Here is a 19,863-nt window from a genome sequence, read left to right on the forward strand (position 1 = left end):
ATTCTTTAACATAATGGGAAGTGTTTTCCATTTTTCTAGCAGTATCAAGTGTTTTCTGCAAGGATGGATTTTTGAGCTCAAGCAAGCGTTCTTGGATTTTTATATTTTTAACTCTATTTATAAATTGATCTCTGATAATCTCTTCATGTAAATCTTTAAATTTACAAGTGATAGCTAAAGTTCTTAAACAAGCTACATACTGCTTTACATTTTCACCTTGCAATTGTGCTCTAGAGAAAAATGTGTGTCTTTCAACTACAATACTAGTTTTCTTTCCATAGTTTTCCTCTAAAGCTTTTAAAGCTTCAGAATATATATCAATAGATGTATCATTCGAACTTGTTTCACTAGTTTCACTAGTCTGATCATTGTCAGCAACTGTTGAAACAACACGATTGTTTACAGGTAAAGTTTTTAAAACTTTCCTGCCTTCAACTCCCAAATTGTGTTTCAATAGGGCTAATTTTCTAGATGGTAGAAATACATCACCACCAATTGCTTCTAAATAGGTCTCAAAAGACTCTGACCAATCTTCCCAATTCATAGCAGGAGGACCAGGACATTGTAAAAACTTAGGAGGAGCAACCACAGAAGAAGAAACATCCATGTTCATACAAGAATTGAAATATATCACAAGTTATGAAAGAAATTAAAATGAATTAAAATAAATAATGTAGCCACCGTTGTCAGCGTATCATCAATTAAAGCTTACTGTTCAATTGTTGCTGAAGTATATATTATTTCATCCACAGTTCCATTGATGTTAGATGTTAAAATGTTTTTGTTTTCATTTGTATGTATGAATTTTGCCTTCGTTTTTGATGCGTGTATAATTTGTCTTTAATTTTGTCTTCGTTTTTTTTTTTTTTTTTTTATGCATGTAGATTTGGCCTTTTATTAGTTTTCTGTAATCGCTGCCGCTTTTATTAGTTTTCTGTAATCGCTGCCGTGTTTACATCCAATTCATGCTGAAAACGAGAAAACAGCCGACGATGAAATGTTTTGGGTAGTCACCATGGAGATTCAAGGTGGCCGCCGCAGTGCGTGGATAGCGTATCCAACGTGATGACGTGATGCCTCAAGGCGTCGAAGCACAAAGAAGAGAGCCGAGACGGGCGATGTGGTCCCGTTATGACGCGGAGATGTCCGGAGATCAACACGGCATTTTTTAAATGGTAGGAACAAAAGTTCAGTTACGATGCTTTGCCTTAGCACGAGATGGGTACAGATAAGTGAATGCCAAGATGTAGTTTCACACGAAATGGCATATATTCATCAAACGAAGGTTACTTGTATCAGATCAAAATTTCCCTTAAAGCGCAACGAAGCGTATTTAAAGTTTTAAAGCTTTGAAGGCGACATTAACGCATCAGCGCTATTTCAAAATGATGTAGAAAGGAAAACATTTTGTGTATATATATTTATCAGGAATTTTAAAAGTTCATACCATGTTCAGTCTCAATCTGGGGTTGTTGCAGAAAGTCTTCAAAAGAGAAATTCCACTTCTTTAGTCTTCATAAGAGAAATTCCACATCAATTTGATTCTCTTCTTTGGATACTTTAAATGGATCCCGTCCTCGTGGCCACTGTAAAGACTAGGAGTACAGTGGTTGAAGTAGGAAAGTAGTTTATTCAGTACATAACAACCCCAGATGCATCCATGGACAACTTCCTCAGCAACTGTCTATCCTTGGACTGCTCCCTGGATTCCACACTCTGGAATCCAGTGAGCACAGAGTGACACTTGGAACATTACAGCGTCATTAAGAATATATCAAGATACAACAGTTACCAACTCAATGCCCCTTTCTCATCATCGGTTGCCTTCCAATCCCAAAAGAAAACAAACTTGGTACAACACATAAAATGAAATGCGTGTAAAGGTGCTAAAAAAAGAGTTTTACAACATTAACTCATAAAGGACAGAGTGACATAAAATCAACAGACACACCCACTCAATTACTTTATTCTTCGTTTTAGTGTGAACTGATGAATTAAAAAAGAGAGGTTGGTAGCTTAATGTCGCCTACCAGTACCTGATACCGACATGTTTCACTGCCCCAATAATTTCGGCAGATTCATCAGGGTATTCAACACTCGGTACCCTAGCAAAGTTGTTAAGAACGCTAGAAAAAGGGCACTGAATACACCTCGGAGTGCCCTTCTGGAACATACAAATAAAGAGAGAAGAGACTGCCTGCCGGTGGTTATGACATTTGACCCCATGGCAACGAAAATCAGGCAGTCCATCAGAAAACACTGGAATCTGCTATCCACGAAAGACTTCCACATGCCACCACCCAGATTTGCTTTCAAGAGGGCAGTTAACCTTAAAGATAAACTAGTCCACACCCGCACCCCAGTACCACAAAAGAAAGATCTGACCACTCTACCTAAGGGACATTATCCCTGTGGGACATGTTCAGTTTGCCCCCTTACTAAGAAGAGCAATAGTGTAACCTTGAGTACAGGGAAGGTGTGGTTCTTTAACCACTTTAGCAACTGTAACACCACGAATGTGATATATAGACTGCTTTGTTGCTGTGGCCTCCCGTACATTGGGTTAACTACGAGAAAAATCAAGGTGCGCATTCAGGAACACCTTAGCACGATCAGGGCGGGTAAACTGACTACCAAGTTGGTACAACACTGCCACAAAGAGAAACATGATTTCACATGGACTGTGCTAGAGGTAATTAAAGGAAATCCACAGAACATGGAAACAGCGTTGCTTAGCAAGGAAGCAAGATGGATATACAGAGAACGTAGTGACAGCGTTGGCCTGAACGAAATTATCGAGTGGAATCGAGTGAAATAGACCTGTAAGGGGTATACAGCTACATGAAGAGGTTAGGATAGTAACCTTTCTTCCCCACTCAGTTTAGGTATGTGCTCCTTGCTGCCCCGCCAACTGTGTTTAAGGGCCGTGGAGTGCTTCCCGTACTCCGCCGGGTGTACTCTGTCTGGAATGAACCTGCATGGTATTTTACCAGGCTTTACAATTAAGAGAGAGAGCGGTGTACCCATAAGTGCTGACAGGTGAATCCCTGCGTCGTGGTCATTCCATACCCTCTACCCCAGAGTTTTGAATTATAACATCTGAATCATACACATGGGGTGGGTAAGTCGCTTTGGTTTGACTGGTTGTAAATATGTTGTAAATATGTTGTAAATATATATGCAAATACACTTCCGTCAGGGTTGCATTTCCCTGCTTGTGTTCCGGGAAAATGACTCCATGTTTGGCACTGTGCATTCATTGCCCAGTTTTGCATTGGCATACAGACTGTTCTATAATTAGACAGTACATTTTCCCACATCACACATTAAATCTTCCGATTAGGGTTCTGGGCCAGCGACCTCACTCTAAGATGGCGTCAAGAAGGTATGACCTAGTCTTGGACTGCCAGCATGTGGATCTATTGGCAATCAGATTGCCTGTAAAAATATATAAAAAAAGATATATAGATAATATATTTTGTTACATCTTACACTTAGTAATAGTTTGGCTCATTGTAGGAGGAAGATGACACCAGGGGAAAACGTGTAACCAATTGGTAAACAAGGAAGTCGTTCCTCGGCACCATTCCAATATGGCGCTACCATTCTATCTAGGAACATATCCCCGTGCGCATGCGCGACTTAACACGTGACCGGACTTCGCCGGCAAGCTTTAAATACAGACGCCAGTGAGTGCCCGGTGTTCCTGGGATGATGTATGGTCCTGGTTCCGTATTGTACGGTGAGGAGTGGGGGTGTAGATGGACGCATGGAGCGGGAGCTTTGGTCAGGCAGTCACATTAAGTGACGTCGTAACGAATTATGGCCAAAATAATCGAGAAGTCAAGCGGTGGGCACTGCGTTTGGGTGTCCCGCGCCTCACGCATTGTAAACGAAACCATGACGATATTATGCATTTTGTTGTGAGAGTCAAGAATTTTACCGCTAATTTCCGGGGCAACACCTGGTGATGGTTGCCTCGGGCCCCTTGTCCTCAAACTATAGAAATGAGTGCTGCTTTTGAATTCCTATTCACAAATGCTGGTTTTTTCAAAAATTTCTTTCACTCCTCATAGATTGATATCTCAATCGTTTTTAAACGAATCGGATTGTGATTCGGTCGGCCGGTATGAGATGCCCATGCTGGCCTGGGGTAATTATATAAATATAAATATAAATATATTTGTAACCATTACTCAATTGTGGAAACTTAATCACTCAGATTGACTACAGGGTGTGTCTCTGGTTTTTATTTGTGTCTCAACTCAACAGTGTCCAGAAATGATGGTCTAAAATTGGTGCAGTGACCGAGTGTTGAATACCCTGATGAATCTGCCGAAATTATTGGGGCAGTGAAACATGTCGGTATCAGGTACTGGTAGGCGACATTAAGCTACCAACCTCTCTTTTTTAATTCATCAGTTCACACTAAAACGAAGAATAAAGTAATTGAGTGGGTGTGTCTGTTGATTTTATGTCACTCTGTCCTTTATGAGTTAATGTTGTAAAACTCTTTGTTTAGCACCTTTACACGCATTTCATTTTATGTGTTGTACCAAGTTTGTTTTCTTTTGGGATTGGAAGGCAACCGATGATGAGAAAGGGGCATTGAGTTGGTAACATCTGCCAACATCCCCGAGGGTTGTTCGCCCGTGAGGTGCCTTCCTCTCCACCACACATTTTTCTTAGTTATGTGCACATGTGGTTGAGTGTGGATATATGTACTGCCAGAAAAGAAGGCAGACATTTGTTGGACATTGTTCTGGTGATTATTTGAGTTGAGAACTTAGTAACCCTTTCGGAACAGTAGATTATGGGGACAATAAGACATTAGAGGATCCATACCCCACTGCGATATATAGCAGGGGGTCTACTCTGGTATGCTTGAAAAAATACAACCTGAGTGATGTGTACTCATGTCAGTTAAATGTATTAATCGTCCCAGGTATAGGGATCTTATTGTAGATTGGATGCCTTTGAATAGCTCACAGTGCGTTTTTTAGGAGCTAGACAGACACTGACATGAGAAGGAACAAAGTTCTTCTACTTTTTATTACTTTTAAATATTTGCATTACTTTCTTTATACAGCAGTTTTCTGTTCTTGTACTTTTCCCTCTCCAGTTAAAGCATACATCTCTTTAGCTTTGGCTGTGGTGAATATCACTAGTCTAGAATATTGAATTGCTATTGATTTAGAGGTTCAATGTTCATAGTATGCCTTACATTTTGTATTGGTAAAAAATGTAAAGAGGGTACAGATGCCACAGAGCACAATAGTGACTGAGAGACAGTATTCTACTTCAATTCAGTATAACACCCAGAATCAGATCGAGCAGGCTTTGCTAATCCTCAAACTAGAGAATTCTCAAAAAGACTGAAAGCTCCCTTAAAGGACCTAGACATTTGGGACAGCTGAAGAGAATCCGACGACGACACTAGGGACCACACATTTTTATGCATAAACATCGAAACTGGGGAAGCTGGGATTTTCATCTAGATTTAATTACTCATCTATAGAATCCCAAACCAGGTCGACTGGATCTTTTTCCCTGTTCTAAAAGCATAAAGGGAAGAATTCTACTACGATAACTTTGAACAGTTTTACAATCGAATCCAAATTAACTCAAAGGACCACTGACTACAACTGGAATTTTGAAGATTTACTATAAAGCCAAAAATAGTTGCACATACAAACATCTCAGCAAGAGATTCAGAAAATAGACTGGCACTAATACAAACATAATTCTACGCAGGATTCTCAGACGACTCAGAATAAAAAGCAAAGTCAACTCGAGTAACATTAGACAACTAAGAACAGTTCCCGCTTGAAATTTGGACTTCATTTACAAAAGAGAAAAAAATGATTAGACTGTCCCTACACTACTCTAAAGTGACATCCCTACATAACATTCCCTTCAGGTAAGAGTAAAGGTGTCAGCAGTGAAGACTTCCAAAGAAGTACACTCACTTTCTTTAGGCAGATAGTCTAACTATCGAGCTCGTTCTAAGATGCTGCTTCTTACACCCCACTCTGCCCTAAATTCCCCAAACTCTCTCTACAACTACCTACATCCTGCTCTGCCCACTTCCTAACAAAATCTTCTCTCCACCCTCGGGTGCTGTCCCTAATACAAAATCCCAAAAGCAGTCAACATGCCCAGAGGTATGCCCCTCTGGCAGATACAGATCTTCGGACTTTTCCAGCATGGCACCTTTCCATCAACGTCCGTTGGTGTGTCCTTGGGTCCCAGGCACCTTCTCCGCTGAATGTTGCACTCCCAAATTCTTTGGCAGCTCCTCTGCTCTCGCACCTACTATCCTAACTCCTAAACAATGAGCCCTTCTACCTAACGAGCCTTGTGGCCTTGCACCTGCAAGCTGAAACACATGGGAACATCTCTGTAAGCATTCGAAGTTACGATTTAATATTTGCTGGGGACAGCTTCTTTCCCGAAGAGAAAAAAACATTTCTTTTCGACTCAGGCTAACAGAAGAAATTTCAGTTAGGCCTCTGCTGGCTTCAGCATATCCCAGGCCTTTGCACGTTGAATGCATTTCTAACATGACATGGCATTACAATTTCTCACTCTTAAGCATTAATACTACTTTTGATGTAAGCAATATCCTTCATATTAAAGCCTACGTTAATTCACTCATTAATAAGCACGTTTATACTTCAGAAGCATTTCATTAGTAATACGACATTCCACATGTGATTATTTTTCTCTACATTAAACAAACATTATTTTCTAACCAAAACACTACATTAGTCCATGATTAATGAACACCACTCTATAGGTTATACTAATCTACTTTAGTAAGGTCCTCTAAATATTTGCGTGCTGACTACTCAGGATTATGGTGCACCCCTACGATTTTCAAAATAACATGGCGCTCTCTCAAACCTATTTAAGGATAGATTGTGTATTAATTAGAACCAACCTAGATCCAGAGAACATGAGAGTGGAAACTCACTCCACCACTTTTTCAGACCATGCCCAAGTGACACAATACCTATCCCCGGGGTCGTACTGACTTATAGGGCAATCAGGCTGTGCCCAGTGGGCTGGTCTCATTGGTCAGTGTGTGGGACGGTTTTGGCTGCTTGTGGGCCTAATATTTGGTCTGTTGGACGGTTTTTACTGTTGATTTACCTGTTATTTAAAAAAAGCATTGCATGCAACAAGCTCAAATCCATGAAGTCTTCCATACTTCCATACTTTGCAAAACACTTATATGGTGTGTCTTTACAAGATCAAAACTTCCCCAATTTGCAAACATGAGCCCAACCTCCAGGATAAGCTTAAATGCTGATACTTCCCTGCTATTACATCTTTGTATTGGAAATAGGCACAGGTGCCTTCTATCCCTAAACTATTTGCATGCTCAAGGGCTGGGGAAGATACTACAAAAAGATGCCACTTATTTCAGCGAGTCATTTCCCACTGGGAACATCAGCACTGCCTGGAGGGTTACAAGATCGAAACCCAGCATTATTTGTTGATCCTTTGACTGAATAATTACAAGCTCTCGTCTATGGGATCCTCGAAAATGGGCCAGAATCTCGCATCACAGCCTCGCCGCTTTCTAGAAAGGACGCGTCGCTTATGCTCCTCGCAACACTTCGCAAACCACGATTTATGGTATTTCGGCCTGCAGGCCTAAGTAGGTCTTGGTAGCCAGCCGTACTCCATCCCGGTGACTTTGCCGCTGTCCGACACGATGAGGCATCCACAGTTGCCACTTTGTGCTTTTGGAGCTATTTCTACTGAAATCTTTAAACCTGCATATCTCTGGCTCTAGTAAGTAGATTTTTGTCATTTTGATCTTGTTTTATTAACTAAAAATAAATCTATTTTTCTAAACTGATGAGGGATCCGTTTCTGGTGTGTTTCCACTGTGTTAATATTTGAACTGTCACACAATACTTTACACATTGCCTCTGAGTTAAGTCTGACTGCTCTGTGCCAGGCTACCGGAGGGTTGAGCACCGTCCCGTCTGCAGCCAAAAGACGCTCATTGGCCAGTTTATGCATGCAGAGAAAACTCACTTTTCTTCCCCCTTAAATCCGCCATTACAATGAATAAAACACAGAGCCCCGCTACCACATGTGGCGCCCTCGAACGCCTCGTCAGGCCGCCCACACCCGATGCCTCGGAACTTCACACCAGTTTTGTCCAGAACTCTCAAACGCGAACTTTGTCAACACTTACAATTATCCGAAAACGCCTAGTTTAATTAAAGTTCTTAAATTGCGCTATCCTCAAAAGCGCTCCACGCTTGAGGGCGAGGGAGAGGAGTTGCTCACCTGAGAGACGACCCAGAGAACATTCTGGTGCTGTCTGTACTTCTATCAGCGACTTTAGCATGAGATGGATGGAGGAGGTAAAAACAAATGCTGGCTGGCACGCAGCCCTCTCAGACACAGGGCATGCCTACAGAAGAATGGACGATATGTGCCTGCTTTCAGTTACTTTTTGTGTCTCGCGTCAAACAGATGATCCCATTGTTAATGTGACGCTAAGGGCGCACTGTTGTATCACGTCAGTCAACATGCCACAACAGGACACCACACAACGCCACAACGTGTTTATTAACAACGACACGTACAATTGGAGGCAGAGTTATGCACCTCCATAAACACGGTGGGTTTATGGACCCAGCATGTTTGAAACATCCCAAACTAGAAAGCTTTATTACCCTGATGGGGAACGGAGAATTGAAACCGAAACTTATTGTGCGAGGCTTAAAATGCTAGGGCCTTATTTATGAAGGCCTTGCGCCGCTGGTGCGTGACTTTTTCCCATTTTAAAAGTGGCGCACCGGCGGCGCAAGGCCTTCATAAATAAGGCCCCTTGTGTGCAGGGTTTGTATCGGCAGCCTAGCAAGGATGGCATCATTTTTTTTGCATATTTTATATAGCGGAACTCGACCCGAAGGTATTGGAGCACCGTATTTACATTACACATTCAGGCACGGGCAGATTAAGTGATTTGCCCAGAAACACAGGATGTGGACGCGACCCCGAGGCTCGAACCCTGGTTTCCAGCACCAGCCCCCGGTGCAAGCGAGGCAAATAGCCCCTCTGAATTCTGTTGGAGTAAATACAGCAGTTATCAGGGTTGAATGGGTCCCCTCGGGTCTTTTTACCCCGGTGCTACTGCACCTGCTACTTCAATGGTCGATATGCCTCTGCAACATATCAATTAGTATAATAAATGTAATAGGGGTAAAACAGAGGCAAATCAGATTCTGCTACTTAATGTTACCTCTTCGTTTTTTACCCCCGAGTCTTTTGAACACTACACAACGAAACAGCCTAGTGAGAGTTAAAGTTAAAAGCTGTGTAAAAACGAAACTTTTAGTACAGAGGAAGGGAAAAGTGATGACGTCAACATGAAGGATAACACGGTGGTCTGCTGTGTTAAAATGGTGATCTAAAGTTAAGGTCCTAGGTTGACATTGTAGTTTTCATAGTGCTCTTTTTTAGGCGCGGCCCGTGCAGAGCGGTAGGGGGCAGTATTGAGGGGGATTCGACAGACGACCAGGATGAAAAAAATTAAATAAATAAAAAAAATCCCTCGTCGTTGTCTGTCGAAACCCCTGCTGCCCCACCGCCCTACAGCTCTTACCCTGCATGGGCCGTTACCTACACGCAGAGTCGCAGGGGTTCGTGAACCCCCGCTTTAGCTTCTACAGGGGTGGTGAGGTTTTTTTACGGACCTCGTTTATCTGCGACTTGGCAGCTAAAAGCTCATAATTAATACAAGAAGGATAACCTTATAGAAAACGGGAAGAAGGATGAACAGGTGGGTGCATGAGTGGGTGAAAGTATGGATGTGTGAGTGGGTGAAAGGATGGGTTGGTGGAATGATGAATGAGTAGGATGGATTGATCGATGAGTGGGTGAAAGGATGCAGGATGAAAGGACGGGTTGGTGAAAGGATGGGTTGGCGAAAGGAGGAGTGGGTGAAAGGATGGGGATGAGTGGGTAAAAAGATGGATGAATGGGTGAGAGGATGGGTGGGTGAGAGGATGGGTGGGTGAAAGGATGAGTTGGCGAGACAATGATTATACTGGTGAATGAAAGGAAATCTGAGAGGATGGGTGGGTAGTGGTGAAAGCATGGCAGAGTAAATGGAAAATTGAGAGGATGGATGGGTGGTTGAGTGAAAGGACGATAGAGTGAATGAAAAACTCAGAGCATGGATGGGTGGCAAAGAAAATGGAAATCTGCGAGGGTGGAAGGATGGATATTGGCGTGGATTAAAGGATGGCAGAGTAAATGGAAATTTGACAGGATCGATAGGCGAGTGAAAAGATGGCATAGTAAATTGAGATCTAAGAGGATGGATGGATGGGTGAAAGGATGGATCGGTGAAAGGGTGGAAGAGTGAATGGAAACGTGAGAGAATGGATGGATGATATGTGTGAAACTATGCAAGTGTAAATGGAAATTTGAGAGGATGGATGGGTGGTCGAATTAAAAGATAGCAGAGTAAATAAAATCTAGGAGGATGGATTGAAGGGTGGGTGAAAGGATTGTAGAGTGAATGGAATGCTCAGAGGATGGATTGATGGATGCATGGAAGTACAGCAGAGTAAATAGGAAAAGACAATAAATCAATGGATGGGTGCGTGAAAGGATGGCAGGGGAAATGGAAATCTGAGTGTATAGATGGATGGCAAAGTAAATGGAAATCTGAGAGGATGGATCGGCAGGTGAAATGATTACAGAGTAAACAGAAATCTCAGGGAATGGATGGATAGGTGAGTGAGTGGGTGAAAGGACAGCAGAGTAAAAGGAAATCTGAGGGAATGGATGAATGGGTGGGTGAAAGGACGGCAGAGTAAATGGAAATCTGAGAGAATTGATTAATGGATAGATGGCATAGTAAATAGAAATCTGAAAGTATGGACGGCTGGAAAAGTAAATGGAAATCTGAGAGGCTGGGTGAACAAAAGGATCAATTGATGGATGGCTAAGTCAAATGAGGTATATATGGGTGAATGTATGTATGTATTGATGTTCGCATAGATGATGGATGTGAGAACGGATGGATGAAATGGCCAATGGCTGGATGGAATGGAGAAAGATTGGTTTATGGATGAAAGAATTAATGGGTGACAGAATGCAAAGGTGAAATGGTGGACATCAACAGGTAGATGGAAGGGTAAAAAGAATAATGGATAGAGGCTTGGATGGAAGAGAGAAGGGATCTTTTCTAGAGAGGATGAAGCTTGCTTGCTTCGCTTGCTTGGTGCCAATAAAGATTTGGTTCCAAGTGGGGGTAGTTTAATTTTCTGGCTACCCCTTTGAGAGTCGGGCTGGTGTATATGGCAATTGGGGCACTGCCAGAAGGGTGGTCTGAAAGGCCAGTGTGTGGGGCAGGTTTCTGGCTGTTTGTGGGCCTGGTGTATTGTCTGTTGGGCTGTTTTTTCCTGTTGAAAAGTTAAGTTTTTTCCTGGTCAAAGATTTTACCATCTGACTTTGGCCCGGAGTAATATTTAGGGAGGCGGCCTATTTCTCACCAGGGTGAAGAAGTACACTACTCGGTCCCCCTGATGAATATGCTGCCCGCCTAATCTATAAACTGCGGTTCCTGTCAATGCTTTTAGCAGTTGGGTGCACAACTCTGTCAACAATGTTTTCTTTTTTATTTAAAAAATAAATGAATCCTGAAGTGGGATATTCTTTTGGAAATAAAAAAGAAAATGCTCCCCTCGCCATGGGAGTCCTCTCCCATTACAAAGGGAGTATTAAACAGTTTTTAACGCCCCTTAGCGCAAGGGTTTCCTGACAGTGACAGGCAGTGACAACTTACCTCTAATTTCACTTATCTAAATTAGGTGGGTGGAATTAGTGGTTTGCCTTTAATCTGCAGGGCCGTCGGAGGGGTTCAATCATGGCAGAGACGGCGTAGTCTCCTCCGTGATTAAACCTATGCGAGTGGACCACTGTGTTGGCGGTGAGGAAACACTATCGCCGTTGCATTGCATTTTCCTCTCAGCCAAAATATAAATAGGGCCCTAAGTCATCTAAGTCCCAACCAACCACAGGAGTACACTTCTAAAGCCCTTAGAGTTTCACGCAGGCACCTAAAGCTCATAGGGTGTGAGGCAGAGGTCAAGTTATGGTCCATTTGCCACTATTCAGCTGAGTACTTATAAAGAAAAGGCCTTTTGCAGCTTCTTGTCTCCCTGTAGCCACACAGCAGGTCAGCCATAGTTTCCACTTCTTTGACCTGGGTCGAGGAAGGAGCAGGTCTAGACCTTCAGTGCTCCTCTCAGGTTACAGACAGCAAGTCCATTCCTGTTCTGATTTGTCTTGAACTGGATGCCTGGGGATGCCACATTTATGCCTTGCATTAGCTAGTGGGTGGAAGGGAATCCTGGGTCTTCCTTTACCAATGGGGTAAACGTTTCCAGGCCCTTACCTACCTACATTTGTAGTAGGTCCTGTTTACTTACTGCAAAGTGGTCCAAAATGCCATTTACCAGAGCATTTCCAGGATGACAAAAGTCTTTAGCCACACTAAACTTGGGCTCTGAGGCTGCGGGCAGCATTGATTGGTAACGGAGGCACTCGGGCAATGCCAGAGAAACCGGTATTCGAATTCCAGCTGTGGGCTGCTTTTTTGAGCTGCCTGGGGGGCGATTTGGGCGGTTTCTGAGTTGTTCGATGCCACCAACGGCCCAGTGGGTGCCTGAGTGGCCTTTCTGGAGGTAGATGGGAGTCCATTACCTCCCTTTTATCAACAGCAGAGGTGTCACTCCCTTTCTCACGCGGGGCCGGCCCATTAATATCTGCATATTGAGCAGGGGCAGGGGACCTGAGCAAAAGTGGCCTCACTTGTTTTCAGGTGTGTTTCACCAGTGTAAACTAATCCTATAAAGTTTCGCTGAAGCATCGTTTTGCCGAAAGGCAGCATGCAAATGTGGGCAACATTTTTTTTAGCGTGCCCGGGCCGATTTTTAATCACAATCCAACCCTGGCTGCGGGTATGAGTGTGAAGTGCACTATAGTAAACCCAGTGTCCTCCCTCATCTAACACCAAAATCCAGTTTCAGACAGGCACTGTATGCACAACAAACCAAGAAACAGAAGTATGGTAGGACAAAAGCAGGGTCCTTCAGCAACCAGACAGGGGGTCAATAACGTCCTTGGCACCCCTTTCTTTCGCTTCCAAGTGCACACAAGTGTTACATGTGGCTCAACAGACCTGTCAAGCAAGATGTAAAACTGTACTGTCCAGAGGAGGGCATTCTGTGTTGAGCTAAGAGGAGTCTTCTGTGCTCATTCCGGTCAGCCTTTGCTCCTGGTAATGCATTTCACACCCATTTCACACCTATTCAAGCTTAGCACAGACTTATGCTTGTTAGCCTTCCTATAGTTCAGACAGGTAAAGGGTAACTTTTTAAAAGTTACTTTTCCTTAATATATATTGGAATTCTGACATCACAGTTGAATTGTATTTTTTTTATAACTCTTAGAAATAGTTGTTTAATTATTTTTCTAGCCGGTCCCATTCCCAATATACTGTATTGGCATTTTAATCTGTAATATGGTATTCTATATAGGAAAGCTAGGCCTTCCGCAGGAATAAATAGTGTTTTGGGCCTTGTCACAGCTGGGACAGGGTAACATTAATGTTTCACATGTCACACTTTTAAATACCGTGCACTCTATTTTGTGGTCTGCAAGGTCTACATAGGGTTGACTTATTATTTAAAAGGAAGGTTTTATCCTGTTGTAAAGATTATTTTGACAGGTGGTGCAGGGTTTACACTGCAGCAGTCAGTCTAAACTGGGTAGACCGTAAGTCATTCATTCAATTCTTTATTCGGTTATTAGAACAAAATAACCATAAAAGTTCAAGTAAAAAAATCACAATTTTAACAAATTCATCCAATGCACCAAAGTGAATTCATCGTAGTTCAGGATACAATTGATTTACGTTATTTAAAAACATTTTTTTTAAACGAGGAAATAAATATGATAGTTAAAATATTATCAAGTTTCTGCACAGCTAAAAAGGCAGGGCGACAGCGATTTATTTCCAGGGTCTTCAATAAAGGAACAACCCACCTGTGTCTAGGTTTTGTATAGAACTTACAAAAGAAAAGAATGTGCATATCTGTTTGTTCTGCCACATCATCACAAGGGCACGTAATCAAAACTTTCGACCAGTCATTCATATCGGGGAAACTAAGTGACCTAAACAATTAATTAAATCTAAAGCGAGTTAATAAAAACCTCTCATAGTCACTCATTTGTAATTTAACACATGGCTGTATTTTCCTAGAGATCACAATTTGCTCGTGGGCGACCACAGTTATTTTTTTCATTTCTATTAACGTTCTACGCTCATAGGTCGTACACTTTTCCTTCAAAGCTTTCCTAGAGATGTCAGACAAAGAAGTTGGTTCGTAAAAATAATTTGCAGTGCCCAAATCCGTGAGAAACCTCTTCACGTAGGACAACCATCTAATTTTGCCGCTCTTTTCTAGGCCTACCACATTATTCATAATGAAGCGGTTTAACCCACATTCATTTGTCGTCCAAATTCTATGCCATAGCAGTACCGGGGCTGTCTTTATAGTGTCTTCCAAATATGGTTTCCCCGAGTTCTGCATGGCAGACGTATGTGGAAACACCTTTTGGAACTGCTAGAAGGTATTTCATAAAAAGGTTTTCCACTACCTGTAATGATGATACATTTGCATGTCCCCACAATCCTGCGCCATATGTCACAATTGCCACACAAGTAGCTTTATACACTGTTAACATTTCCCCGATAGGTTTCCTGCCGATTTTTTGACTAAAATGTTTTAAGGCCATTATAGATTTGCAATATAATAACTTTCTTGTCTTGATTGTGGTGTTCCACAGACCAGTGTGATCAAACAAAACTCCTAAATAAGAAAAAGTTAAGGTAAAACCGACTGGGGAAGAACCAATAAAAACTGTCTTTCTCTTTTTGTGTGCACCCAAGCCACAACTCATGGTGAAAGTCTTTGAGCAATTTATCTTTAGGTCTAAACCTGACAAAGTCCGCAAAGGAGGTAACTACACTTTGCATTGCCAGTGGAGTTCTGGCCATCAAGACTGCGTCATCGGCATACAACAATGCTGGGACTGATCTTTCCCCCACCATTGGCATATCCCTGCACTCCTTTAGCAGAGTATTTTCCACATCATTGATGTAGAGTGTGAAAAGGAATGGGGCCAAGATGCAGCCTTGTCGTATCCCCCTAGAAATGCCAAAGGATTCTGTACATTCACCATTTTTTCCATATCTGACTCTAGCGGAAGCACCTAAATAAAGTTCCCGTAGGAAACTAATAATTGATATATCTACTCCCAGTTTGTCTATAACCAGCCAGAGTTTACTATGTGAAACACAGTCAAATGCCGAAGTCAAATCTATAAAAGTTAAAAACATTCGACCCTCCTTGGCTGTGGTATATTTTTCTATTAAAATATGCAAGTTTAAACACTGGTCAATTGTACTAGGCCCTTTTCTGAAACCATATTGTAAATCGCTGATTATCATATTTTCATCGGCCCCAATTTGAACCCTTTTTAAAATCACACTCCCAAAGTCTTTGATGGTGGAGTCCAGAAGTGATATCGGGCGATAGCATTGGCAGCTAGCTCTATCCCCTTTCTTAAAGATAGGAACTATCAACGATTCGCACCAGGAAGATAGAAGGCCATTGCGGGACGTGGCGTTGAAAAGTTGGGTGAGTATCGGGGCCCAGAGGTCTATATTATCTTTATATAGATCCACCGGCACCCCATCAGGGCCAGGTGCCTTGCCCCCCAGGCTTGCATTAATACTAGCAGTTACTTCTGCTACAGAGACATTAAATACCAGATTTTTCTTCATGTGGCCATAATCTCGAATTATATTTTCCTGTATTAAGCAATCTCCCACTAGACTTTCAATGGAATATAATTCAGAAAAGTGGTTCACCCAATCTATTTCAGCAATTGCTCCTTCTATTACAGCTGAGGTGTTATAATTCAAAAAAGGGGCATTTACAGCTTTCCAAAAGGCTGCACTATCTCGACTTCGTGATGCTTCGCACAAAGTATCCCATGCTTCTTTTTAAAAAATATCTTTTCTCTTCTTTAGGGCCTGCTTATAGACATTTCTGCAGTCCTTGATTAAGATACTATCTTTGACAGGGGCATTTAAGGCATGTTTCAGGTTTGAATACGCCTTGGTACAGGCCGTGTCAAACCAACTCTTTGAAATTTTCTTAACACCTTTTGTTTCCACCCAAAGTAGCTTCTTAATTTGTGAAGTAATTAATAAGAAGTTTCTTATAAAATCGGTATCTTCGGTATTCACATCTGTACAGACATAAAACTGGGGCATGGTACTCCTTACTAGTTTTTGGAGAAAGTCTTCCGGGACTATTTTTGTCCACTTTAGAGAGTACCCATTTTTTCTCGCCAGAGATATTATTTATTCGTGTTTTCGGCATATCTCTGCCATGTGAAGCCCTAGGTCTACCTTGAAGAATTAAACTAAGGGGAAAATGGTCACTCAATGAATTATCAAGGGTGTTAAACGACTGAATCATACCCCCATGTCTCGCAGTCATAATTATAAAATCAATTGTTGAAGTGAGCCCTCCGCCACAGAAGGTGGGGAGAAATGGACATGCAGGGCTAACCAGTGTGTTCACAAAACCCATATTGCATCCAAAAATGAACTCATTTAAATAATCCCCAGACTTGGTGTGCTCAAAATTGCTCAAACTAGTATCTTTATCAAGCATAACACCACATGTTCCTCTCTCTCCTCTTACTTAGGACCCAGCCATATGCAAATCAGTCTTGACCCTGCGCCCAATGGGAACAGTCCAGGCCGAACTGCCAGGCCAGGTCCACTCTGGACCGGACACAAGCCTCCGGACACTGGCCTGGCAGTTTGGCCTGGGCTGTTCCCATGGGGATCAGGGTCAAGACAGATTTGCATATGGGTGGGTTCAAACTAGAGTGGCATGGGGAGCAAATAAACGATGGATTTATGCCCAGATCTCTGTACTGGGGTGAATGTTTGACATTGTTCAGCATTCTGTCCATAAAGTGTTTTTGCATTTAACATCCTTCATAGCACGTTCATTGCCCTTTAAACGTGTTAACCATTTTGGACAAAATAATGGACACATATGACTTTTTTGTAAGTCAAGGCTTCACTGTTTACAAATTGTGGAGGTGGTATAAAAGAAAAAACCTACGTGGACTGTAGCAACACTTTCGCCACCCACCTGCTGGATTAAAACCTAGCCAGAGAACAGACATGTTACAGTGTGGGCTAAGCCACAGTATTAAAATGACAACTGAACCTCTTCAGCTTTTAATGAATGAATCTGTCAGCTGTAAATGTACCTCAAGCAATAAAGTCCAGATGCACAATCCTCAGATTTAAAATATGTAAATGTGTCCACTTGCATGTTAAAAAGGGAAATGCTTTCAGGAAACTGCAATTGAAAACCATATTTTCTTTGCATTTTTTCTTTTTGCATCATATTACTGATTAGGGGCAACACAAACTAAAAATCTATTGGCAAATCATGATTTTTGTTTGTGCACATGTCACAGGAATTGCAACATTGGCGATTGCCAAAGTACGATGAACGTCTCACTGAAGTGTATAAGAAGGTTATATGTTGTTACCACGAATTCCGTTGCAACGCATGCCTTTTCCACGCATGCGTTACCACGGAATTCGTTTTCCCCTCATCTTCTTTGCCACGTCGTTCTTACGTCATAAAGAGGAAGCGGAAGTTTATTCCGCTTCCTCTCTTATGACACTGTTTTTTTCGGCACGGCGGGATCGTTTTTTTATGGGGGGGGAGACCCCCCCCAACCCCCCTTTTTAATCCTTCGTTTTTTTTTTTTCGTGGTAAATACGATCGTTGAAGGCATACGCGTTGGAAAGACGTTTACGTGGTAAGTGCCTCGTTGTAAACGTTACGCGTAGTACTGCCTTCGTTGTTAATGATGTTTCCCGTATAAGAAGGCCTCCTATGAGAGGCTTCTATATAAACTACAGGACTCCACGTAGACCTTCCACGCTGATAATGTCGTGTAGGCATCTCAGATTGCATGGTTGATAGCCCATAGGGCGCCTGGGGTTACTAGGTACTGTAGGTTGCTCCAGGAACACCCCATTTACCCTTTCTCCCAACCCCCTCCCCAATCCCTCTTTTTGCACTACCATATACCATCACTGTGACTATTACAGCTTCCTGCATGGATCACCCTAGCTGTAGTAGTGGTGTTACTTGAATTGGGGAATGGGAGGTTGGGCGATCTGCGAGTTAATCCAATCCATTTCCACTTGGAGTGGAGGAGTGTGGCTCAATGGTTAGAGCGGCAGACCCTGATGCAGACTTCTGACCAGGGACCAGGGTTCGATTCCCGCCTCGGCGGGGTCTGGGGCTCAATTTCCTCGGACCTGTTAATTCTCGCCTCGGTGCCTATTCTAATCACGGGCCCCACGCTGCAACTCTGGGCAATAGCTTGCTTAGCCTCCACACCGGCCCCAACAGCGCTAAGGATGCCTGGCTTCACCCTGGGGGTGCCCAGGAGTGGGCACTTCACAGGGAAAGCCAGGAGGGGTTCCACAGCGGTATGAGTATCAGCGCCAAGAAACCGCATAGGCGACACCGCAAGGTGACCGTCTGGTGACAGTGCGCTCTATAAGTACCATGACATTTACATTTACATTTACTTGGCTCATCTATGTTTTCGGTGTATCACACACTGATTTACCAACACCCTCTTTCTAAAACTTAAAAGATAATTGCCGAGATACATTTGCGTTTTCCTAGCCAGGGTCTGTCCGTTTGTTCTTTCATCCTAGATGCCTTCTTTATACTCTCTCTAGTTATACTGGCAAGACATAAATAACACTAAAATACAAATGTCACATGAATGACTTTTAGAAATATTGTTATCTTAACGTTTCCTCAAACCAGCTACTGCTGCTGGATGGTTTCCCACAGAGAACAATGAATTACTGTTTGTACCATATTAGAAACTGCAATGTCAATTAAACCTCCTTATACTTTGTTTTGGCAAAACACCATCGACTGAATACGTTTGTGTTCCTCGGTCACTAACCTTTGTATTTTTTTAAGGGGAGCTGAAATAAAAGCTACATACAGCAAATAGCAAAAAGAGCGTTAACATTAGTCTGTCTCATTCTATTATTCATCCAATTCATCAACATTTGGATCTGTGCTATATATTTTGCAATGTCCAATGTAGTGATTGCACTAACAGAGAGGAGGATTTCGTTGCTCTAAATGAAATTCATTGATTAACAAAATGGGTCTAAACGAACCACTGTTTTGCTGTTACAACTAATGCCCTGGTTCTCCTCGGTCATATTGGGATGTTTTTTCAAATACAGGGAAATAGATCAACAGGACTTCCGGGTGAAAGATTGTGATTTTCGGTCATAATAGCAAGAGGAGGAGTACACATGTATTTGTTTTTTAACTTTAAAGGACTAGTGCAGTTACCCATTTCCAATACATGACTTCCCATCATAATGTAAGGTCTATGACGAGAAAGAAGGACAAAGTGGTAATGTTTTTCAAATACTAATGCCGAGATCTCCTTTTCCTCAATCCGTGAAGAAAGCCTCTCCACTGCAAGATAAAATACTGCTTTGTGTCAGCCTGTCCACAAGTCTGGGAGGGTGGCGTTGTGAAATTCGGAGTTCCAATGACTTTCAGTGCCATACAGCCAGGTTTGGTGAAGCAAACTAGAAGGTGAGGAATGGTTCCTCCCTTTCTGCAGATCATTTCACCAGTATCCTCTTGTGTGGAT

The 19,863-nt window shown here is 42.4% G+C and overlaps 1 protein-coding gene across 1 annotated transcript in view; it reads right to left on the reverse strand.

Moving 5' to 3' along the window:
• Positions 1 to 8,449, reverse strand: part of LOC144782353 (protein SSUH2 homolog) — a 124,979-nt gene extending 116,530 nt beyond the window's left edge. Inside the window, exon 1 of the mRNA XM_078661671.1 lies at positions 8,311 to 8,449. Within this exon, the coding sequence (XP_078517797.1) occupies positions 8,311 to 8,333 (23 nt within the window). The 5' untranslated portion in view covers positions 8,334 to 8,449. The remainder of the gene's footprint in view (positions 1 to 8,310) is intronic.
• Between the last annotated feature and the right edge of the window lie 11,414 nt (positions 8,450 to 19,863).

Source organism: Lissotriton helveticus, chromosome 9, assembly GCF_964261635.1.
Source record: "Lissotriton helveticus chromosome 9, aLisHel1.1, whole genome shotgun sequence".
Taxonomy (NCBI): Eukaryota; Metazoa; Chordata; class Amphibia; order Caudata; family Salamandridae; genus Lissotriton; species Lissotriton helveticus.